This window comes from Coffea arabica, chromosome 2c, assembly GCF_036785885.1.
Source record: "Coffea arabica cultivar ET-39 chromosome 2c, Coffea Arabica ET-39 HiFi, whole genome shotgun sequence".
In the NCBI taxonomy this organism is placed as follows: Eukaryota; Viridiplantae; Streptophyta; class Magnoliopsida; order Gentianales; family Rubiaceae; genus Coffea; species Coffea arabica.
In genome coordinates this window covers 11,203,637-11,224,215 of record NC_092312.1, presented here as the reverse complement: position 1 = coordinate 11,224,215, position 20,579 = coordinate 11,203,637, and the positions used below count along the sequence as shown (strand labels likewise).

Here is a 20,579-nt window from a genome sequence, read left to right as displayed (position 1 = left end):
CGCCCCCATCAATCATTGTCTGAACACACACACACACACACACACACACACACACACACAGTTCTACTCCTCTCTCTTTCCCACCTTCTCTACAAAATTAAATGATAATATGACAAAATAAATAGTATATATTCACTGGCACCGCTCCTCCTCAAGAATAAATTAAAACCAGAATATATTTTTTTAATTATTCCTTCGTTTTTCTTCCCCCTACATTTTGTTCCTTGAGGAGGAGGTCCACGTTCTTTCTAGTCTTTTGCCGTGTTCTGAAGCTGAAACTTTCTCTGCAATAACCTGTTTTGAATTTTCATCACTTTTCCTGTTAGGATTTCAGTAATAAATCAGCTCTAAAATTCTAGGGAGTATATATACTTGTATACATACACGTTACGTGTAAGTTTCGTATATATACTTTTCCCTTCTCCCCCAATCTCCGCCGCACCGACTAAATTCAGCTCTTCATCAGCTGTAGCAGCAGCAACAGTGGCGTGCACGACGACGCCGTTTCGGTCACCGATCTCGTCGTCCTCCGAGAAATGGCCAAGCGCGGATATAAATTGCGTATCCTTTTTTGTTTTTTGGCTTATATATTTTCGAGCGTGGATGACGTCTACTTTTAGCTTTATTCCTAAATTCGCTGTGTTTTTAGGGTTTTTTTAGTTCCTTTTTAATCTCAAGTAAGTTAATAGTAAAGTTCACCAATTTTGTTTAATGCTGTGTGCTACATTTTCTTTATTAGCTACGATTTTTTTTTTTTTCAGTTTAATCGCTCTTTTTTTTGAAAAATTTTCTTTTCTAGAATTAGAAGTTAGCTATAGCAGATTAATTTTTAATGAGAATACATGACTCTAAGTTAAGCCAGAGATCTTTTGGATTTTATTTTATTTTATTTGGTAAGTTGTATGTTCTTGACTAAAATGATTAAAAAGAGGAGTTTGTGGCGCATTCGGGGAATGTAAATTGTTTAAGGATTGGGAAGAAGAACTTTCGGCAATTTATAACAGGTGGAGATGATCAAGTGGTCAATCTTTGGTCAATTGGCAATCCTGCACCTTTATCGGTTAGTTCAAGACTCGCTTTTTACAAAGTGTACTTGCAGTTTCTTTAGAATGAGACCTGAACAGCTAATAGGGATTGTATCATGTTGCGAATATGAAACAAAAATGAGCTCTGAAAAGATAAGTTTCTTCCAAGTTCATGTCTTGAATACCTATTGACTGATATTGGAGCCGAATCAGGCCCCCTTTTCAACCTTTTTCTGTGGAAAAAGGCGCTTATGCCGATGTTTTTGTATAACTTTTGGTGCGTTATTAAGTTGAAAGGTCATTTATATTTGTCACTACGTGTACTATATGTAGTTGTAGTTTTCAGATTCTTATAGTCACGTACAGAACATACTCATTTGCAATCATTTTATGACTCTTGCTTGTGATATCTTGTGTCATGTGATCTATTTATGCTTCATACTGGGTGTCACATACTATGATTCAGCAGTAAGAAAATTTGTAGTCTTTTACTTAGTTCATAGGATGTCTGACATGAGGTTGGAATAAAATCAGATATGCATGCGTCTTTCTGTTTCAGAAGAAGGAGATGTTGTTGGTCTGTAGTACTTTACTCAAGCGGTAACTTCAAGTGCTAGCTGCTTTGGAATTGTTGGTGATGTGTGCGCTATGTGCTTTGTGTTCTGTAATCATTGAATTGGCAAATGAAAATTAACATTGCCCGCTGGAGTTGCTCTATGCATGATCATCTTCTTTGCATTGTCTACTAGGAATATTCCTCTCAGGCTTAATTAATGCTCTATGTCTATGTTGCTTCATTTCGCCTAATATTATCACATGATGCAGCTTTTTCAGTATTCCTTTCTGTTTGTTGTTTTTAGAAGTATTCAACTTATAGCGTTATGTGAAAAGATGGGTGGATTAGTCTAGTTTGGATTCCGCCTGTTGAATGTAGTCATTGTATAGTTTCTTTATCTCTTAAATTATTGTGTACAATTAGTTGAAGTTATACTCTTCCTAAACCATGCAGTGTCTTTCTGGTCACTCAAGTCCAGTTGAATCTGTAGCTTTTGATTCTTCGGAGATCTTGGTGGTTGCCGGAGCATCATCTGGTGTAATTAAATTGTGGGACCTTGAAGAAACAAAGAGTATGTTGATTACCTTTTCTAGCTTGCTTTTTACCCTAAGTTTGCATCTGTTGAGTAATTAGTGGATTGGCTAGTTATTTTCTGTGCTAGTGGACTCAACTTGGTTCTTGTATTTGAGCTAGCAAAGATGGAATTTTTAACCTTGTGACCTAATCTAGATTTAGTAGTATTTCATTAACTCCTTCAGATCGTGTTTTATGAAGTGGTTTGTTGATCTAGGAATCCTATTTATTGCTGTCATAATACTCAAGAGACCTAATTAATGATGCTTTTCAAATTGAACTTCAAATACTTATGGTTACCATTAGTAATTGTTTGACTAAAAATATCATCCTCGTCATTGAAGATGGTGTTTCCCATTTCTTGCTGTTGCAATACTCAAGAAACCTAATTAATGATGTTTTCAGAATTGAACTTCAAACATGTAAACCCAGCACCATTTATTGTCAACTAAAAAAATGACAAACAGGCTACTGATTTACATGTCTGGAGAGAAAACAAGCCACTTGCTTGACATGAAAGCCTTGGCACATCACCCTAAAAATACTTGATGTCTGATTGTAATGTCTCCTGCCATCCATATTGCATTTTATGCTTTTTTCCAGATTGTTCCCATATGCCTTGTAGCATCTGGTATTGCGCTCCATAAGTGTTCAAGAAGGATTTTGTGTTGCTATAGCCAGAAATGAATGCATGGATACACAACCGGCTCATTTTTCTGGAAATGTACTTATCAGAAAGACCGGCAGCTACCAATCTAGTGGACTCTGAAGTGCAGTCATGCTGGTCTTTAGCCGAAACAATATGGGCAATAACCAGCATGCTGCCTTGAGATCTGCTGATAAATTTCTGTGACCATAAAGATGGGCATCTGTTCCATTTTGGTGTGGTAGAGTAACTAGTGACGCATAGAAAGCAGTTGTAATAAGTTGTTTGCAGCTTCATAGTTTTAGATATTTAATTATTTTGCTAGAACTATTATCCTGTTGTCGGTCTTGCTTATTTTAAGTGTCTTAAATATATGTAGCTTGGTCTCTAATTTAGTTACTAATATTCTTGAAGTGTAGTGGTTCGCACTCTTTCTGGACACAGATCCTATTGCACTGCTGTGGAATTCCATCCATTTGGTGAATTTTTTGCATCGGGTTCCATGGACACTAATCTAAAGATATGGGATATCAGAAAGAAAGGATGCATTCATACATATAAGGGTCATACTCGAGGAATTAGCACTATAAGGTTTACTCCTGATGGCCGATGGGTGGTTTCTGGTGGATTTGATAATGTTGTAAAGGTATGACTAAAGCTTTTTTACAGGTTGTATCTGCTGTCTTTATCTTTTGCTTGGTCATGAATTCTTTACTTTCGGTCAGATATGGGACCTGACAGCTGGAAAACTCTTGCATGATTTCAAGTTTCATGAGGGACATATCCGATCAATAGACTTCCATCCACTTGAATTTCTTCTGGCTACAGGTGAACATGTACAGCATGCATGTCTTGGAAGAAATTGTTCTTCTATGTTTTGTCTAAAAGTTTCCTAAGTTATATCTATATTTCTATGAGGACATATATCTTGCAATCATTTGAGGCAGGTAGACCATCGTCTTACTTGTCAGCCCTTTATTTGCTTTATATGGATTTTGCAATTTATCCTATTTGTGATAAGTTTGGGCCTTGATTGAATTGAATTGCCTTTTTTTTTGGCCATTATTTGCATAGTATTGTTTAACTAGTAGTATAATATATTCAGGCTCAGCGGATCGAACTGTTAAGTTTTGGGATTTGGAAACTTTTGAAATGATTGGGTCTGCCAGGCGTGAGGTAAGCTTGCATTTTTGCAGTGACAGATATTCTTGCCTCACTTATTTAGCACCTTGTTATTTTTCCATGTTTTTCTGTCTGGTGTCCTTGGAACTATTATCATTTATGATACTATAGGACTGAAAACTTTAATTTATCTAAGAAGAAAACAAGAGAGGAACATGAGAGGGTTTATTTACTCATAAAAATGCTGAATAATATGTTAGAACTATTGTTACTTGTCTCCTTGGGTTCCTCTATTTTTGGCTACCCTTAGCTTTTTCTCTCAGTTTCCTGCAGCACTTAAAGCAGAAATTGCTTCAAGAACCAGGTCTAAGGCCTCTGATCATCTGCTTCTTGACTTCATATCTCAGTTTCTGGAATAATTAATGATTTGGCAGCAGAATAGGAGAGTACTTTATGAAGAGTATTATGCTTCGGTTGACATTTTATGATAGTCAACCAAATTAAATGATTGCTGACACCCTTGGATTTATAGAAAGGCAGATGCTTATATGACTCATAATGGGTGTGTACATGTTCATTCTAAATATCTGTAGTGACCAGAGGTTCTCAGCCATAGTTCTGGCTGTTATATCCCTTTCCTCATGAAGTTCTGGTTGGCACTTTATTTTTGTTTCTGTTGTACATGTAAATTGGTAATGACTTGATGAACAGGCTCATCTTTTGGTGCTTTGTTTCTGTTAGGAGAATATTAGTATTCTTGTAGATAATATATTAGTAAGGGTATTCTTGTAAACAGTCCGTTAGGTTTGTACTCCTATAAATATTAGTTGGTCACTCATAATACGGTGACTAGATGTTTTCCTCCCAAGATACCTCTTTACATGGTATCAGAGCAAGAGTCCTAGGGTTTAGGTTAAACATCTAGCAAAGTACTGTTCACGCGGCACTGTTCATCGCGGCACTGTTCACGGGGCACTGTTCACGCGTACTGTTCACGCGTCTCGAGTTTTGACCCTTTCTTGGGTTTGAAGTGCTATTCGCTATGGCTGAAAGTTTATCAAAAAGTATTGTGACGTCCACTAATATTATGCCAATGGTGATGCCTCAAATCACAAATTGGAAGTTGAATGATACCAATTATCAACAGTGGTCAAAAGCTGTTAAGATTTATCTGACAGGCTTAGGAAAGCAACGTTATCTCACAGATGACTCTCCTACGGAGGATAGCAAGAAACTAATGTGGATTCAAGAGGATGCCCAAATTCTTGGAGCAATATGGAATTCTATGGAGCCACGAATTGCTTACATGTGTTCTCATTGTGAGACAACAAAAGAAGTTTGGGATTATGTCCGGTTATTATATTGCAGTAATCTCTCACGGATGTTTGATATTTCTTTGGAGTATTTTCAGTTGCAACAAGATAACAAGACAGTAACTGAATACTTTGCTGATCTTAAGCGAGTCTCAGAGGAATTAAATGCTGTAATGCCTCTCTCAAGTGATATCAAGGTTATGCAGAGGCAAAGAGAACAAATGCTTGTGCTCAAATTCCTGGCTGGTCTCAAGCCGGAATTTGAACCAATCAAATCTCAAATTTTAGCAGGTGAACAATTACCATCCTTTGCAGAGGCGTATGCTCGGGTCTTACGTTCTGCATCTAAGGACAATGCACAGGGTGATGGTGCTTTAATTAATGACAAATCTGCTTTAATTGCTAACAATAATCGGACAGAGCAACTTAATTTTGGACGTGGCTCTCGTGGAGGAAGAAGTAGAGGTCGTGGGGGTCGTGGAGGTCGAGGCACCCGTGAGTGCAATCATTGTGGTTTAAAGAATCACACTCGTGATACTTGTTGGGATTTAAATGGAAAACCACCTCGGTTTGTTAATACGGTTACCACTGATCAAACTGAATCAAGTTCTTTAGCACAAGGGTCTCAGAAGACTGTTACCATATCTGAGGAAGATTATATCAAATTTCTGCAGTACCAAACTGCAAATCACGCATCTCTTCCCTCTACTTCTGTAGCACAAAAAGGTAATGCTATGGCTTGTCTCTCCACATCATCTAATTTTGACTCATGGATCATTGATTCCGGAGCTACTGATCATATGTCAGGTACCTCTAGAAATTTTTCTAATTTTCAAGAGTCTACTTCCTTCCCTCATGTTACTTTAGCTGATGGATCTACAACTAAAGTTAAAGGACTAGGCACTGTAGAAATTAACTCATCTCTTCCGCTGCCTTCTGTTCTTTACGTTCCCAGTTTGCCTTTTAATCTAATGTCCGTTAGTAAGCTTACTAAATCTCTACAGTGTTCAGTTATTTTTTCTCCTGATTTTGTTGTCATTCAGGATTTGAAGACAAAGAGGACGATTGGTGGAGGACATGAGCATAATGGTCTTTACTTTCTCAACTCTAATGGTCCGATTGCGTGCCCTGCTACTGTTTCTCCTCTTGAAATTCACTGTCGTTTGGGTCATCCGTCTCTACAAAATTTGAAGAAGTTGGTCCCTACCTTGAGTCAGTTGTCTTCATTAGAATGTGAGTCTTGTCAATTAGGAAAGCATCATCGTGTTTCTTTTGTCCCTAGGGTCAATAAACGGGTTTCGGAACCCTTTTTGTTAGTTCATTCTGATGTTTGGGGTCCTAGTCGAGTAACTTCAAAGTTAGGTTTTAAATATTTTGTAATCTTTGTTGATGATTTTTCCAGAGTTACATGGCTTTATTTAATGAAAGATCGTTCAGAATTATATTCCATTTTTTGTGCATTTGTTACAGAAATAAAGACTCAATTTGGTGTGCCTGTACGTATACTTCGCAGTGATAATGCGAAAGAATATTTTTCCACTCCTTTTGATACCTTTATGACTAAGTCCGGTATTCTTCATCAGTCCTCTTGTCCTCACACTCCACAACAGAATGGAGTTGCTGAAAGAAAAATTGGACATTTAATCGAAGTTGCTCGGACACTTTTGTTGCACATGAATGTACCCAAACAATTTTGGAGTGATGCAGTTTTAACTGCATGTTATTTAATTAATCGCATGCCATCCGATATTCTTGGAGGCCAACTACCTCACTCCATTCTTTTTCCTCAGGACCCTATATTTAAATTACCTCCTCGTATTTTTGGTTGTGTGTGTTTTGTTCATCAGCTTGCTCCCGGGGTGGATAAATTAGATTCTCGTGCCATTAAGTGTATTTTCTTAGGATACGCACGAGCGCAAAAGGGGTATAGATGTTACAGTCCAGTTTTAAATTGTTTTTTCACTTGTGCTGATGTTACTTTCTTTGAATCCACTCCTTATTTTATGAAGCAAGGTATGTCTTGTGAGTTAGACCAGTGTTCCTCTTTTTCTCCTCCTGTTTTACCAGTCCCTTCATCTTTATTACCTGAGTTATCGGGTTCACCAGATTCCACCACTCGATTATCTCATCCTAATCTTCAAGTTTATTCTCGTCGTTCCATGGTTGAGAAAGCTCCTGATATGCTACGCACTTCACCAATTAACTCTCAATCTTCAGATCCAGGTATGACGCCCTCTTGTGAGTCAGATCTTCCTATTGCTTTACGTAAAGGTAAGAGACATTGTACTTCTCATCCTATTTCTAATTTTGTCTCTTATTCTCGTCTCTCTCTGTCATATTCTTCTTTTGTTGCATCTCTTGATTCGGTATCCATTCCTAAGTCTATTACCCATGCTCTCAATGATCCTGGTTGGAGGTTAGCTATGCAGGAAGAGATGCTTGCTTTGGAGAAAAATGGTACTTGGGATCTTGTCCCTCGTCCTTCAGGTAAGCCTGTTGTTGGTTGTAAATGGGTGTACACTATAAAGGTGCAGCCTAATGGTTCTATTGATAGATTGAAGGCTCGTCTGGTAGCTCGAGGATTTACTCAGGTGTATGGAGTAGACTACTTAGAAACATTTTCTCCTGTTGCAAAGATTACCTCGGTTCGCCTTCTTATCTCTTTGGCAGCAACTTACAATTGGCCATTGCATCAGTTGGATGTGAAAAATGCATTTCTGCATGGAGATTTGGAAGAAGAGGTATATATGGAACAACCTCCTGGATTTGTTGTTCAGGGGGAGAATTCGCAGTTGGTTTGTTGTTTGAAAAAATCCTTATATGGATTGAAACAGTCTCCAAGGGCTTGGTTTGGCCGGTTTAGTAGTGTGGTCATGGAGTTCGGTCTGACGAGATGTGGAGTAGACCACTCTGTATTTTATGGGCATTCTAATGCTGGTAAAATTTTATTAGTTGTTTATGTGGATGATATTGTGATTACAGGTGATGATGTTGTGGGGATCCAGAAACTTAAATCCAATCTGCAGGCAAACTTTCAGACAAAGGATTTAGGTCATTTACAGTATTTTCTGGGTATTGAGGTAGCTCGGTCTAAATATGGGATTTATTTATGTCAAAGGAAATATGTACTCGATATGTTGAGTGAAGTTGGGATGTTAGGTTGCCGACCTGTGGATACTCCTATGGATCCCAATGTGAAATTAGCAAGAGATCAAGGAGCATTACTTGATGATCCTAAGCAATATCGAAAACTTGTGGGTAAGTTAAATTATCTCACTGTAACGAGACCTGACATTTCATTTGCAGTGAGTGTTGTGAGTCAATTTCTTGATACTCCTCGTACTAGTCATTGGGATGCTGTTATACGAATTCTCAGGTATCTTAAGGGTGCTCCTGGAAAAGGGTTGCTATATCAAAATCATGGACACACTGATATTGAAGGATATAGTGATGCAGATTGGGCCGGTTCTGCCTCAGATCGAAGATCGACCACAGGATATTGTGTGTTTGTTGGTGGTAATTTAGTGTCGTGGAAGAGTAAGAAGCAAACAGTTGTCTCCAGATCAAGTGCAGAATCTGAATACCGTGCTATGGCTCACACTGTGTGTGAGTTGGTTTGGTTGAAAAGCATGTTAGTTGAAATTGGGTTTGAGTATAAACAGCCTATGAATTTAGTGTGTGATAATCAGACGGCTGTCCATATTGCGTCTAATCCAGTGTTTCATGAAAGGACAAAACATATTGAAGTTGATTGTCATTTCATTCGAGAGAAATTACTTGATGGAATCATCAAGACATCTCATGTACCGTCTGCAGATCAATTGGCTGATTTGTTTACCAAGAGTTTAGGGGGCTCTAGGGTGAAATACCTTTGTAACAAGTTGGGTGCTTATGATATATATGCTCCAACTTGAGGGGGAGTGTTAGGAGAATATTAGTATTCTTGTAGATAATATATTAGTAAGGGTATTCTTGTAAACAGTCCGTTAGGTTTGTACTCCTATAAATATTAGTTGGTCACTCATAATACGGTGACTAGATGTTTTCCTCCCAAGATACCTCTTTACAGTTTCCTAAGATTTTGTCTTATTGAAGTGTTGGGTAGGGCCGCCAGTTTTTGTTCAGTGGTTAGATTTGGTGTGCTGAAGTAATTGAAAAACGTGCCACAAATTTACCAATCCTAACTGAAGTGATAAACTCCATGACCCTTTCTGAGAGTGCATGAAAGTGATCCTGTGTTGGGTATAATTGCAGTTAGATGTGAAATTGCTTGGGCAAGAGCAACACCATTACTAAATTGCCAACAAGAATTGGTCAATTTGATGGGATGGTTCTCATTGTACTCTTTAGGTCGAAAAAAGTGCATGATGTGTCTAAAATGCATCAACTTCTTAGAATTAATTGAACTTTTTAGGCACGCTGTTGTAATTATTGCCTACCATTTTTCTTTACTTGTAGTCCATTACATCTCTCTTCTCTTTTCTTTTTTCTTTTTCATGTTAGATGGTGTACATGCCTTTGATTTATGCTTGATGTCAATCGAAGTGGTACCCTTGAGACAGTACTTTTTCAATCAAAAAATAACAATTCTTTTGTCCCTCAGACTGCTGGAGTTCGATCCATAACGTTTCACCCTGATGGAAGAACGCTATTCTGTGGATTGGATGATAGTTTGAAGGTTTAGCTCTATCCTGTGGAATTTTCTAATATCTTTTACGGTTAGCAAAGAAATTTTTCTCATTTTTTTATTTTGGTTTGACAAGGTGTATTCATGGGAGCCAGTAATTTGTCATGACTCTGTTGATATGGGATGGTCAACACTAGGTGATATGTGCGTCCATGATGGTAAACTCTTGGGTGGTGCTTATTTTCAGAACTCTGTTGGAGTTTGGGTAGCTGATATTTCGGTAAATAATTTATTTCTTTCGTTCTAATCTATTCAACAAATTACTTTGTCTAATCATCTGCCATTCTATTTCAATGGTTGTTACTGATTTGCTACATCATGCTTTATGTTTTGGGTTATGTACCTGACATTTTTTTGGGATTAAATATTGTATATAGATGATCTTTAATGATACGGTAGTTTACTTTTCCTGTCAGCTTATTGAGCCATATGGTGGGGGTGCGATACCTGAGCATGGCCCTCCTGAGCAGAAATATGAAGTTCAAGAAAATCCTTCTGAGAAATCCATAAGCCATAGGAGGTCCAATTCAAGTTTCCGCAGCATGTCACCAGATATTGATTCTAAAGACATTAAGAATATCTATGTGGATAGTAAGTTGATCTCTCAGCAAACAATGGCTGACCATTTTGTGTTTGATCCATTTTCATGCTTAATAAATGAGTGATGTTTTTTTATCTGAAATTGCTAGTTCATATTCTTTGACCATGTTATGTTTGATTGGGTTTTTCTTTTGGCTGGAGTTTGGTGCTCAATTGCAAGCATGGAGATTATGCAGAACTTGGTTCTGTTGTTCATTATAGTTTGGCTTTGATGACTGTATTATTCTGTTGATAGTGCCAGTGAGAGTATGATTGCAATTATTTAGCTAAGAGGCTTAGCATCAAATTAGTTATTTTTCCCGTAAGCCTCCTTTTCTCCAAACTAAGACAAGGTTGTTTTCCTTTGTTAGTCAGTGGACGGACTATACTTACAGACATACATACATGTTCTACTCACACACGTGCAATAAATTTTTTTTCTTTTGCACTTTCTTCTTCTTGCTAATAACAAACATTTACTGCGTTTGAAGCTGAAGCTTGTAAGCCTGTTACTTCAACAAAAGTTGGGTCTATTAATTCTCCAAATTCTGTAGACCCTTGTGAACCAAAGGAGATTACGACTTTGGCAATTCAGAAGCAGGGCTCTGCGGTAAGGGTGCATGCAAAGACTAATGTGTCAGGGGATGCCAAATCCTTCATTGTGCCTACAGTGATACCTCGTGAATATCCTGGTGCAAAAGATAAGACTGGTTCTAGAAGGGAATCTTTTGCTAGCAGTAGGGCCATTACTGGTACACTTAAGCCTTCCCATATCCGAAGGTCATCAAATACAAAGTCTGATATGGAGAAAATCTCAAATGGATTGGAAACCAGGTCTCTTGGCAGTATGACGACTGCAGTGGAGACTAAAACGGAACCAAACTTCAACAGCAAGCTTGTTTGCAACAATAATGTGAAGGAATTCTCTGAGGGAGAAGATCTGAGCATCAAGAATGTTGGAGAGAAGCTAGAAAAAGCTACATCGCTGACAAGACTGTCAAATCAGGAAAATGGTGAAGTTCTTTTGTGTTCAATATAGTAAACTTTGTATCGTGTTACAGGATGTGTGCATAGTTATTTTAATAGTCTCTTCTGCTTTTGTGTTCATTATATTGTTCTAAAGGTTCTTACATTATTGCTTCAAAGACCCTGTATATAATACGTGGTTGTCTTTTGTGGAATTCAGTTAGTTTACATATATGTGGAAATAGATATGTATTCCTGAAGAAATAGTTCCTAGTAATGCCTCGCAAAAGCAAGATTAAGATCCTGTATTATGCTCTACTTTTCCTAGTACCCATTCTGGGGAAGTGCAAGCTTGGTTAGTGCTTACTTTTCCCACAAATTCTCTTTTTCCTATAATATTGTTGCCTGATTATTTGGTTTACAGATTTGCTTTTTCTTCATTTGCCTAGACTGTGTTTTGAAAGTCATGATGGAATATTGATGTTTAATAGGCTTTGGGATTCATTCCTGCCATTAACTCCATAAAACTGAGCAAAGAATGATGTTATGTTTAATTTTGGTGTCCCCCATCAGAGCTGCTTAGGATCAAACTCTGATAATGGTGATATATTTGATTATCATCCAACAATTCTTCTTTTGTCCCACTGACAGGAATGTAAAAATTACTCAGAATGATTGATTTCACATATTTCCTGTGTTTCAGGTGAAAAGCCCCAGGAGTGCAACAAAGGGGTTTTTCCTATTAGAGTTGTGAATGGAGGTTGTTATCTGATCCAGTTACATTATCACATTTTGAAAAGACTAGAGGCAAAATATTGATTTTTTTTGGTGCTTAACATGTGCAGTGGCAGTTGTGCGAGGTAGGACACGCAGTTTGGTTGAGAGATTTGAAAAAAGAGAGGGATTGAGTAGTAATGAAGCTCAAACGCCTGAGAAAGCTCCTAACTTTAGTAGCAAAGAAGCTCAAATGCCTGAGAATGCTCCTAACTTCAGTAGCAAAGAAGCTCAAATGCCTGACAGATGTCCTAGTTCAATAACTGAGGCAGCTAAAGCATCTTTGCAGGTGTGGTTGTGCTTATATATGGTAATTTTAAATAGTATTGAGCTGACAAAAGTCTTGTTGTGATGTTGATAGTTAGGAATCAAGCTTTACATGAAACTGACTGGATATTTTGAGGAAGTGTTATTTAAGGAGAAGTTGGATACAAAGAAAAGCTTGTGTGCATATTTTTGTTATTATCATGTGTCTACCCTTCAAATTCAGTGTAGCTAAGACTTGCATCGAATCCATGTGTCTTGAAAGTGTAGGTGTAATGAATGCTTGAAAACTTTAAGTATTGTTTGATACAGTACCGTTCAACTTGAAAAAGTAGCGTTTCTTGTGTCTGGATATTCCTTCAAACCTCGAACACGAATACGCTAATATAGAATTTGTTTTTAAACCTTTTTGCTTCAATTTTTTTTTATTTCATTTTTGCCTGGAGGTGGCACACAGGGTACAGGAGTATGTGGCTATAAGCTTTTAGAAGTACTCTGAAGTTGCTTTTGCATTACTATTGAATGTGGGCTAGCTCTTTCTTTTTTCTGATCTACCTAAACACAATTTTCGCCTGCAATACAGCTACAGCTACATTTACACCGCCACCAATTTTGGCATTCTAATAAGTGTGTCATGATTTCTTTCACCATGTTATGTTACTTTCTAAATACTTAAAATTGATTTGAGACAGTTGCATCTTTTGAGTGCCATAATTATATTTTAATGGCCTGTGATAAAATGGAATTGACACACTATTTGCGTTAAAATGAGAGCTAATGTTAGCCAAGGTCTGGACTATTTGTGTTAAAATGCAATTGACGAATCATGTTGCTGAAATCACAACTTCTAGACTTCTAGAACAGTGGTTTTGTCACCTCTCTCTCTCTCTCTCTCTCTCTCACACACACACACACACACAGAGGCATATCATGATGCTGACATGTCTCTCTTTCTGTGGGTTACATACGCACACACATCCTGGGGGTGACATTTCTCCTGTTCTATCAGATTCGTTTTTGGGTACTTCAGGCAGATTTTATTTTTGGCTGCTTTAGTTACTGGCTTGTTTAACCATTTATAGTTGAATTGCTATCTTGGTTGTTGGAAAAGTTGCAATTCTCAAGAATTATCTTCTACTGCATTCAAGTTGGCTTTTTATGAGCACTTGTGATCGTTTTATTGTGCTGTCTGCAGGATTATAATCCACCAAATGCTGGAAGGGAGCCAGATACAGATGATAATCATGTCATTGAAGCGCTGATGCAAAATCATGACGTGCTATTAAGCATTTTTCGGTCACGCCTGACAAAGTTACAAGTAAGTTATTTTGTAGACTTGCATGTGATGCTGCTGTAGTTTTTGGAGGTTTAGCTAGATTTATAGAATTCATTTTTTGTTCTCCTTGGCCATGTGTTGCATTGTATACACGAAGAGGACAAATGGTCTAAACTATATCCATATGGTAGGTAGATGTTGTATTAAGTGCTCCAGAACATGGAGTCAGCTTTATGTTTTTTGGTGAAGTTGAAGTGTTTTAGAATGCTGGTTTTTGGACATCTTTTGTCTTCCTTTTATTAGCTTCCAATCTGCATCTAGCATCATATTCTCTTGAAGTTGACAGTGACCTACGGTCTGTCTTCTTTGCAGGTGGTGCGGCATTTTTGGGAACGCAATGATGTTAAAGGTGCAATAAACGCTATGATGAAGTTGCCTGATCATTCTGTGAGTATCCTCCAGATAGATCATCTGTTTGGTGTTCTGCTTACTTTTCTCCTGTTTGTGCATCATATCCAGTATGTTGTGGCACAGGTACAAGCAGATGTAGTCAGTGTTCTAAAGGAGAAAATGGAGATTATTACCTTAGAGCTCTTCTCATGCTTACTACCTGTGCTTTTAAGCTTACTGGATAGCAAAATTGATAGGTAAGTCTAATGGCAAAATTTCGGCATAAAATGACTCTCTTGTTTCTGAGTCTGTTCTTACTCATTTATTCTCTTGTTCTTTAGAATTGCCTATCTAGTCAAAATCCATTTACATCTGCTTCTCAACAATTAAAAACTGGATAGTCTCATTAAAGTAGAAAGTCCAACTTCTTGCTATGCTTCTATTTTCCTTTTCTCTTGTTCATTTTTCTCCCTTGTAGTACGCTCTTCTTGGTTGAGTTAGCCCCTATACTATGTTTCTTAGAATGTCAAAACTTGGATGCCAATCTGTTTCCATTTAAGCTGGGTGAAGCCCTGTTTATATTTCTAAATTTTGGAGCTGGTCCACGATATAGCACTGCTTCTGCTGGCTAATGAGTGTCTTAGTACTCTTTGTTGACAATATTGCAGGTTGTTGGCAAAACAATGATCTGAGAATGGGATTCACTCAGATTTTCTTCTTTTAACTAGTTCCTAAGCTGTTAATATAAGAAATACCCAAGAAATAAGAGAGATTACATATAAGCGTTCTGGAAGGTGATAAATGAAAAGAAACTGATATTTCTACCGGAGAAAGTGATTGACACTAAAATATCTCGGAATAGTGAAGAGTGGTTTCCACAAATGGAATCTTTTATACATTAAGTAGGACAAGATGTAGAGGGAAGGATGTCTTTATTGGAGAATAAACTGCTGTCATTACAATTGTCCCTATTTTAGAGAAAGCTTGAATTTTGCTTCTTTTTGTTTTTTTAGTTATTGCTCTTGGAATTGGTGCATTAGACACTCTTACTAGTTAAAATCATCTCTAGACCCTTTGTTAGCTGGGTGAGTCATAGGTCCTTGTTACCTAATTTTGATAAATTTTGCAGCTGAGAATTTGAATATTCTTATTCACATGTAATTTCTACTAGGCATGCTAGTGTTTCTCTGGAGATGCTCTTGAAACTCATTGCCGTCTTCGGACCTTTAGTTCGTTCAACCGTTTCAGCACCTCGTGCTGTTGGGGTTGATCTTCATGCAGAAGAAAGGTATAATTCTCGACCCTATGCGTCAAATGGAGCTTCAGTTTGCAAGAAAAAACTGAGCATGATTACATGCATCTAATTTATGAATTGTATGATAACAGACGTGAAAGCTGCAAACAGTGTTTTGTCCATCTTCAGAATGTTCAGAAAATTCTTCCGTCACTGATTCAGTAAGTTTTATGTCTTTTTCTTTGTGTCTTTGTTGGAGTTACACGTTGTAATTCTGCCCTGTTTTATTGTTGTAATAAAATATGGCCAATGTTGCCTTAATGTTTGCCACATGACATTGTCAAGGATTGTGTCTCTCCTCCTTATCAAGTTTTAACTCTGTAAGGATTCCTTACACTAAATGTAGTTTATATTCCTCCTTTATCCTGTGGTGTCTCTGCTCTATCATCACATATATTATTGGTCCTAGCCATTAGCTCCTCATCTGTGTTCTTATCTGGATCTTGTTGTAGGAGGGGTGGTGTGGTGGCAAGATGTGCACATGAACTAAGCCTTGTTCTTCGAGAACCGTAATATACTTTTCTATGTGGTATTAACTTCAATGAAGAGGAAATGTACTGCTTTTTGCTTCCCCTTGGATAAAATTCTTTCAGACCGCCTCTTTTCACACGAGGGATGCATCACAATTTTGTCATGCTGATGTCTGTCTCTGGCTACCTTTTTTTGAGTCCTTTTGGTAGCTATGCATACAAGCTTGATGCTCCATGCGGTAAAGCTTGAGGAGGATTTTGTTCAGCTGCAGCCATTATCCCTGGTTCAAGGTGTTAGTCCCCAATATAAAGGTAGTAAATTTCTTTTAGTGATGCCTTGGAAGATGTTGCAGCTGTAGCATACATACATGTATACTTGTGGTCTTACTTAACCTGTAATTACAAGTCAATTTATGTAAATGCGCTTGTAATATTTAATGATATGTATACAGCCTCCATTTATCAATGAAATATATTTCCTATCTTGTAGTCTCGCGTGGAAGTGTGATTCTGACCGTCCCTCCCCTCCACATTAAAAGAAAGGACCGAAACAGCTACCTTACAAGTCCAGCTTGCTTTGACATTTCTCTTGTAATATTAGGCTAATCTGGTATCACCCACGGACAATTAAACAAGCCAATGTAATGGGCTTCAACTTTCACCTCTAATACAGTATGAAAGTCTCCAAGATTCGTACTTAGTGGAACCTGCTCTTTCAAAATTTCCGTCAATCTCAGACCAGTAGTGCGGAAGAGGTTGTACGGGATGGAGTTTCTTGTTTACTATTCATGGGAAGAAAAGCCCTTTCATCCATATCATTTAACAAGAGTCAATGGACAATGCGTTTGCTTTAGCAAAAAAATACAAACAAACATGTCATGCCTAGTTCAAACCAAAGCAGTAGGCGTCGACTTCTGACCCGAAATACTTGCATCAGGGATGAAAACTATTATGGTTTGAGGCTCAGGATGCGTTGCATGGAATACCAGGAAACTGAAGAATGTGTATCAGCTATTAAATGTTTTGTTCTGTCTCCGTTGAACAGTAGGGATCTTAAAGCTGGAAAAGATGATGGAGCTGGAAATCTGATGCGTCTAAGTGAAAACCTCTGCTGCTCGACAGGCCCTGAAACCACAACCACAGCCCTAACTCAAGCTACCACATCCCCTTGTAACTGATTCACAACATGCCCAGAAATTAACCCAAATAACCAGGAATTAAAATGTGAAAGGACAGACTAGACAAGTTTAAGATTCAATCCAACTACCAGCCTTCTGTTTCCTAGCACGCTTAACTCTTATCATCTTCTTCATCTGAGCTACGGTATTCCATACTTCATTTTCACCGTGCATCTTGGATAGCATTGCATACACAGCAGGATGGTCTTGCTCCAATTTATAAATTCTGCTGGCAGCAGACTCGCCAATTTCCAAACAAGAATGTAGGCCACAGGCCCCAAGCAATGCCCCCCATACAACCACATCAGGCTCAAAAGGCATTCCCCTAACAAATTCCTCTGCTTTCTTGAGCTGCCCAGCTTTTCCATACAAATCCACTATGCAAGCAAAATGCTGAATCCCTGGTTTTACACCATAGTTTGAATTCATGGAGTTAAATATCCGTTCACCCTCTTCAACCATTCCTCCATGCCCACAAGCCGAAAGGACATTAATAAAAGTAATTTCATCAGGGTTGGTTGATTCCTTCACCATTCTCTCGAATTCTTGCAATGCTCTTTTCGCAAGACCGTGCCTTGCATATCCACCAATTATAGAATTCCAGGAGACCAGATTCTTTTCTGACATGGATTGAAATATATAATACGCTGCCTCAATATCCCCGCACTTCGCATACATGTCAAGAAGGGAAGTCGACAAGATGACATCAAGCACTGTACCAACCTTAAGGATACATGAGTGAACTTGATTGCCTATGAGGAGAGAAGAGCAGCCTGCACAGGCATCTAGCACGCATGAGAATGTGAAGTGATTAGGCCTGGGCCCCGAGTTTAGCATCAAGATAAACAATTCCAAAGCCTCCCAAAAATCTTCCCACTGTACATACCCTTTTATCATTGCAGTCCAACAAACAACATCATTCTCATTCATCGTATCCAAAACAGAGCGGGCTTCGCTTAGCATCTTATTCTTGACATACCCATTAATGAGAGTACTCCACGAGAAAGCATTCTTCTCGGGCATCAGATAAAATGCCCTCTTAGCTTCACTTGTTAGCCCAAATTCCATAAAACCAAGAATCAACACGTTCCAAGGCGCCACGTCTTTCACCAAAATCTCATCAAACACTCGACACAACCCTTCTCGATCGCCCAAATCTAGGTAACCTCTCATCAATGCTGATCCAAGAGAATCATTCAGATTCAATCCCGAAGAAAGCACTCGACAGTGAAGCTGAGGGGTCAAGAAACTGTAACCCGTGTTCAAGAATGCGCTAATCAAGACTGCAAAAGTAAGTTCATTGGGTTTGTCGCCGGCCCTAGTCATTTTCATGAAATACTGGTAAGATTTTTCTGGGTGGTTGGCCTGGCGGAAGCCAGAAAGCATGGTGTTCCATGAAACAACGTCCCTCTGGGGCATTTGGCCGAACAACTCTTCTGCACGTCGCCAACGGTTGTGCCTCGTGTATCCAGTAATTATTGAATTCCAGGAGACAATGTTTCTGGACTCAGGATTTTCATCGAAAACTTGGCGGGCAGCGTTTAAATTTCCGTTACGGAGGTAGCCGTTGATTGTATTATTCAAATTGAGTGTGGCACGAGTGGAGAAATGGTAGCGGGAAAGGGTACGAGCGAACATGGCATCCACAAAATCAGCTTAGGGTCCATAGAACTTTACAGAAAAGGTGAAATCGACATCGTCCTTCTCTTTTCAACAAACGTCCTTCTGCTCACCCGGATTTTGAACTTGCCTCGTTTCTCCAACTTAAAATATACCTGCAATTTGAAATTTTTTTTTTTTTTTTACTGTTCTAGAATGAGTTCATTTCAGTTAGTAACATACATATGTTTGAAATCGCATAAAATACAACCTTGTAAGAGATGAAAATAACCTATGAAACAAGCACATATAGCTAATATATTTGGATGTCACTTTATATAAAAGTCTTTTTTTCTGCTTGTTTTGGAAGCTGGAAGATACCTAAAAAAGGAACGGAATAAAGAGGCCAGCCAAAGGAAAAATGCATTTTCTTTAAGACATGACCGCCGCATAAAGGCCTCAAGAATACAGGCACGAGTATTATCCACCTCATTAAGTCGTCGTTAAAATTTACGTCTGGCTGGGGTTAAATAGGTGTTATTTTTAGTAACAATTAATGCATAGCCAGGATTTGTTAATTATATTCTTTTTTTAAATTTCTTATGATAATTTCTTTCGTACTTTAATTATGAAAATTTGTATTTCGTAGTCAGAAAGAAATTTAAACAATAATAAGAATAATAGCAAGAGGCAAGAGAAAAGGACAAGCGATCGTTGAGCAATATTTTAATTATATTTTTTGCTATCCAAATAAACATTAGATTACTACCATCAACGCAGTTAATATGCGAAAGATTCTTTTTTTTTTTATTATTATTATTATACTATGAGAATTGAGTATATTATGACATATCAAGTCAATGACATAATAGTTGTATTAGGTCAAGGCTCGAAGATTCCATTCAACTATTAGTGTTCAAATCCTTAAAAATGGTGGTTTAGAGTGGTAAACAGAGTATTATTATTTAGGTGTAAGTCAAGGAATTTTGTATTCTAATATTCAGACTTTTCTGAAAATATTATTATTTTTAGTTGCAACTATCAAGGAAGGATTGTAAGTATTTGTAATTCGAGCTATCGAAGGTATTGGCTTATGGGGTGTTTTAACAAAATGAAAATGAAGTTAGAAACAAAGAACAAAATGTTCCACAGAGACTTTCGAGGAATATTAGCCAAATTAATAAAAATCTTGGGTCAATTCATTCATTGCAAATAAATTTTGAGATGCAAGTTCGATTTTTTTTTTTCTGGGGTCCTTCAAGAGTTTTAAAAGTTTTTTTTTTTTTAAAAAAAAAGTTGACTATGAGAATTAATTGTAGGGCAGAAATTCCAACCGTCTTAATTAAAAATTGGGTTACTTGATTTTGAGATGTTGCTTTAGGTCCATGATAGTTTTATCACTTATTAATAGTTCACGAGTTTAAGTTAGAGCTGCTTTACTATCTCTGTTGTGACAATTAAGGTATGTTTACGCCATTCTTAGTTGTTTATTTGCTTTGGATGCTCCATCGCTTATGACTCATAAAGTTTAAGCAACGAAGTTTAGCGCTTTACTCATCTTTTGTGACAATTAAGTTTCTTTTTATCTCAGATGATAGCATTTCTTAGCAGAGAAGTAATTGATTGATAATTAGAAATATTTTTGGAGATGAATGACAATTTCAATATACTACACTTTCTATTTCACCGTTTTTTTTTTAAAATTTTTCATTGGATTTTTATTACTACAACATTTATTTCACGTTCATCTCTCGTCTGTTCTGATTTTTTGTTACAATTTTTACGTCTTAACGTCCCCTCCAAGAAAAGAGAAAGTGCTTTTGGATAGTGTTTTTATCTCAAATAATATTTCGCTTGCATCATAAAC

At 37.6% G+C, this 20,579-nt stretch overlaps 2 protein-coding genes across 5 annotated transcripts; one reads left to right on the top strand and one right to left on the bottom strand.

The window, feature by feature from the left end:
• On the top strand, positions 1-16,753 carry LOC113725946 (katanin p80 WD40 repeat-containing subunit B1 homolog KTN80.1). 4 transcript variants are annotated; one of them, XR_003457434.2, is made up of 19 exons: positions 2-561; positions 930-1,060; positions 2,035-2,152; positions 3,220-3,446; positions 3,526-3,628; positions 3,906-3,976; positions 9,839-9,913; positions 9,999-10,142; positions 10,339-10,513; positions 10,993-11,514; positions 12,171-12,227; positions 12,313-12,530; positions 13,701-13,823; positions 14,154-14,228; positions 14,316-14,428; positions 15,343-15,459; positions 15,558-15,626; positions 15,918-16,247; positions 16,426-16,753. XR_003457434.2 is itself a non-coding variant. In XM_027249400.2 (18 exons), the coding sequence occupies exons 1-18, from the start codon at positions 537-539 to the stop codon at positions 15,976-15,978; spliced, it is 2,418 nt and encodes an 805-aa protein (XP_027105201.1). In that variant the 5' UTR covers positions 1-536; the 3' UTR covers positions 15,979-16,417. The 4 variants fall into 4 exon arrangements, 3 of the variants coding, with proteins under 3 accessions (XP_027105201.1, XP_027105199.1, XP_027105203.1); XM_027249400.2 differs by lacking the exon at positions 16,426-16,753 and having other exon boundaries at positions 1-561; positions 10,999-11,514; positions 15,918-16,417; XM_027249398.2 differs by lacking the exon at positions 16,426-16,753 and having other exon boundaries at positions 15,918-16,417.
• LOC113725947 (pentatricopeptide repeat-containing protein At2g21090-like) lies at positions 16,725-19,201 on the bottom strand. Its single transcript, XM_027249403.2, has 2 exons — positions 19,094-19,201; positions 16,725-18,888 (listed from the first exon to the last, which is right to left on the bottom strand). The coding sequence occupies exon 2, from the start codon at positions 18,749-18,751 to the stop codon at positions 17,183-17,185; it is 1,569 nt and encodes a 522-aa protein (XP_027105204.2). The 5' UTR covers positions 18,752-18,888; positions 19,094-19,201; the 3' UTR covers positions 16,725-17,182.
• Positions 19,202-20,579: the final 1,378 nt, after the last annotated feature.

Coding starts and splice junctions, on each gene's coding strand:
- LOC113725946 (XM_027249398.2), top strand. CDS start 537: ATGGCCAAGCGCGGATATAAATTGC. Junction 1,061..2,034: donor GCAATCCTGCACCTTTATCG/GTTAGTTCAAGA, acceptor TAAACCATGCAG/TGTCTTTCTGGTCACTCAAG. Junction 9,914..9,998: donor GATTGGATGATAGTTTGAAG/GTTTAGCTCTAT, acceptor TGGTTTGACAAG/GTGTATTCATGGGAGCCAGT.
- LOC113725947 (XM_027249403.2), bottom strand. CDS start 18,751: ATGTTCGCTCGTACCCTTTCCCGCTACCATTTCTCCACTCGTGCCACA.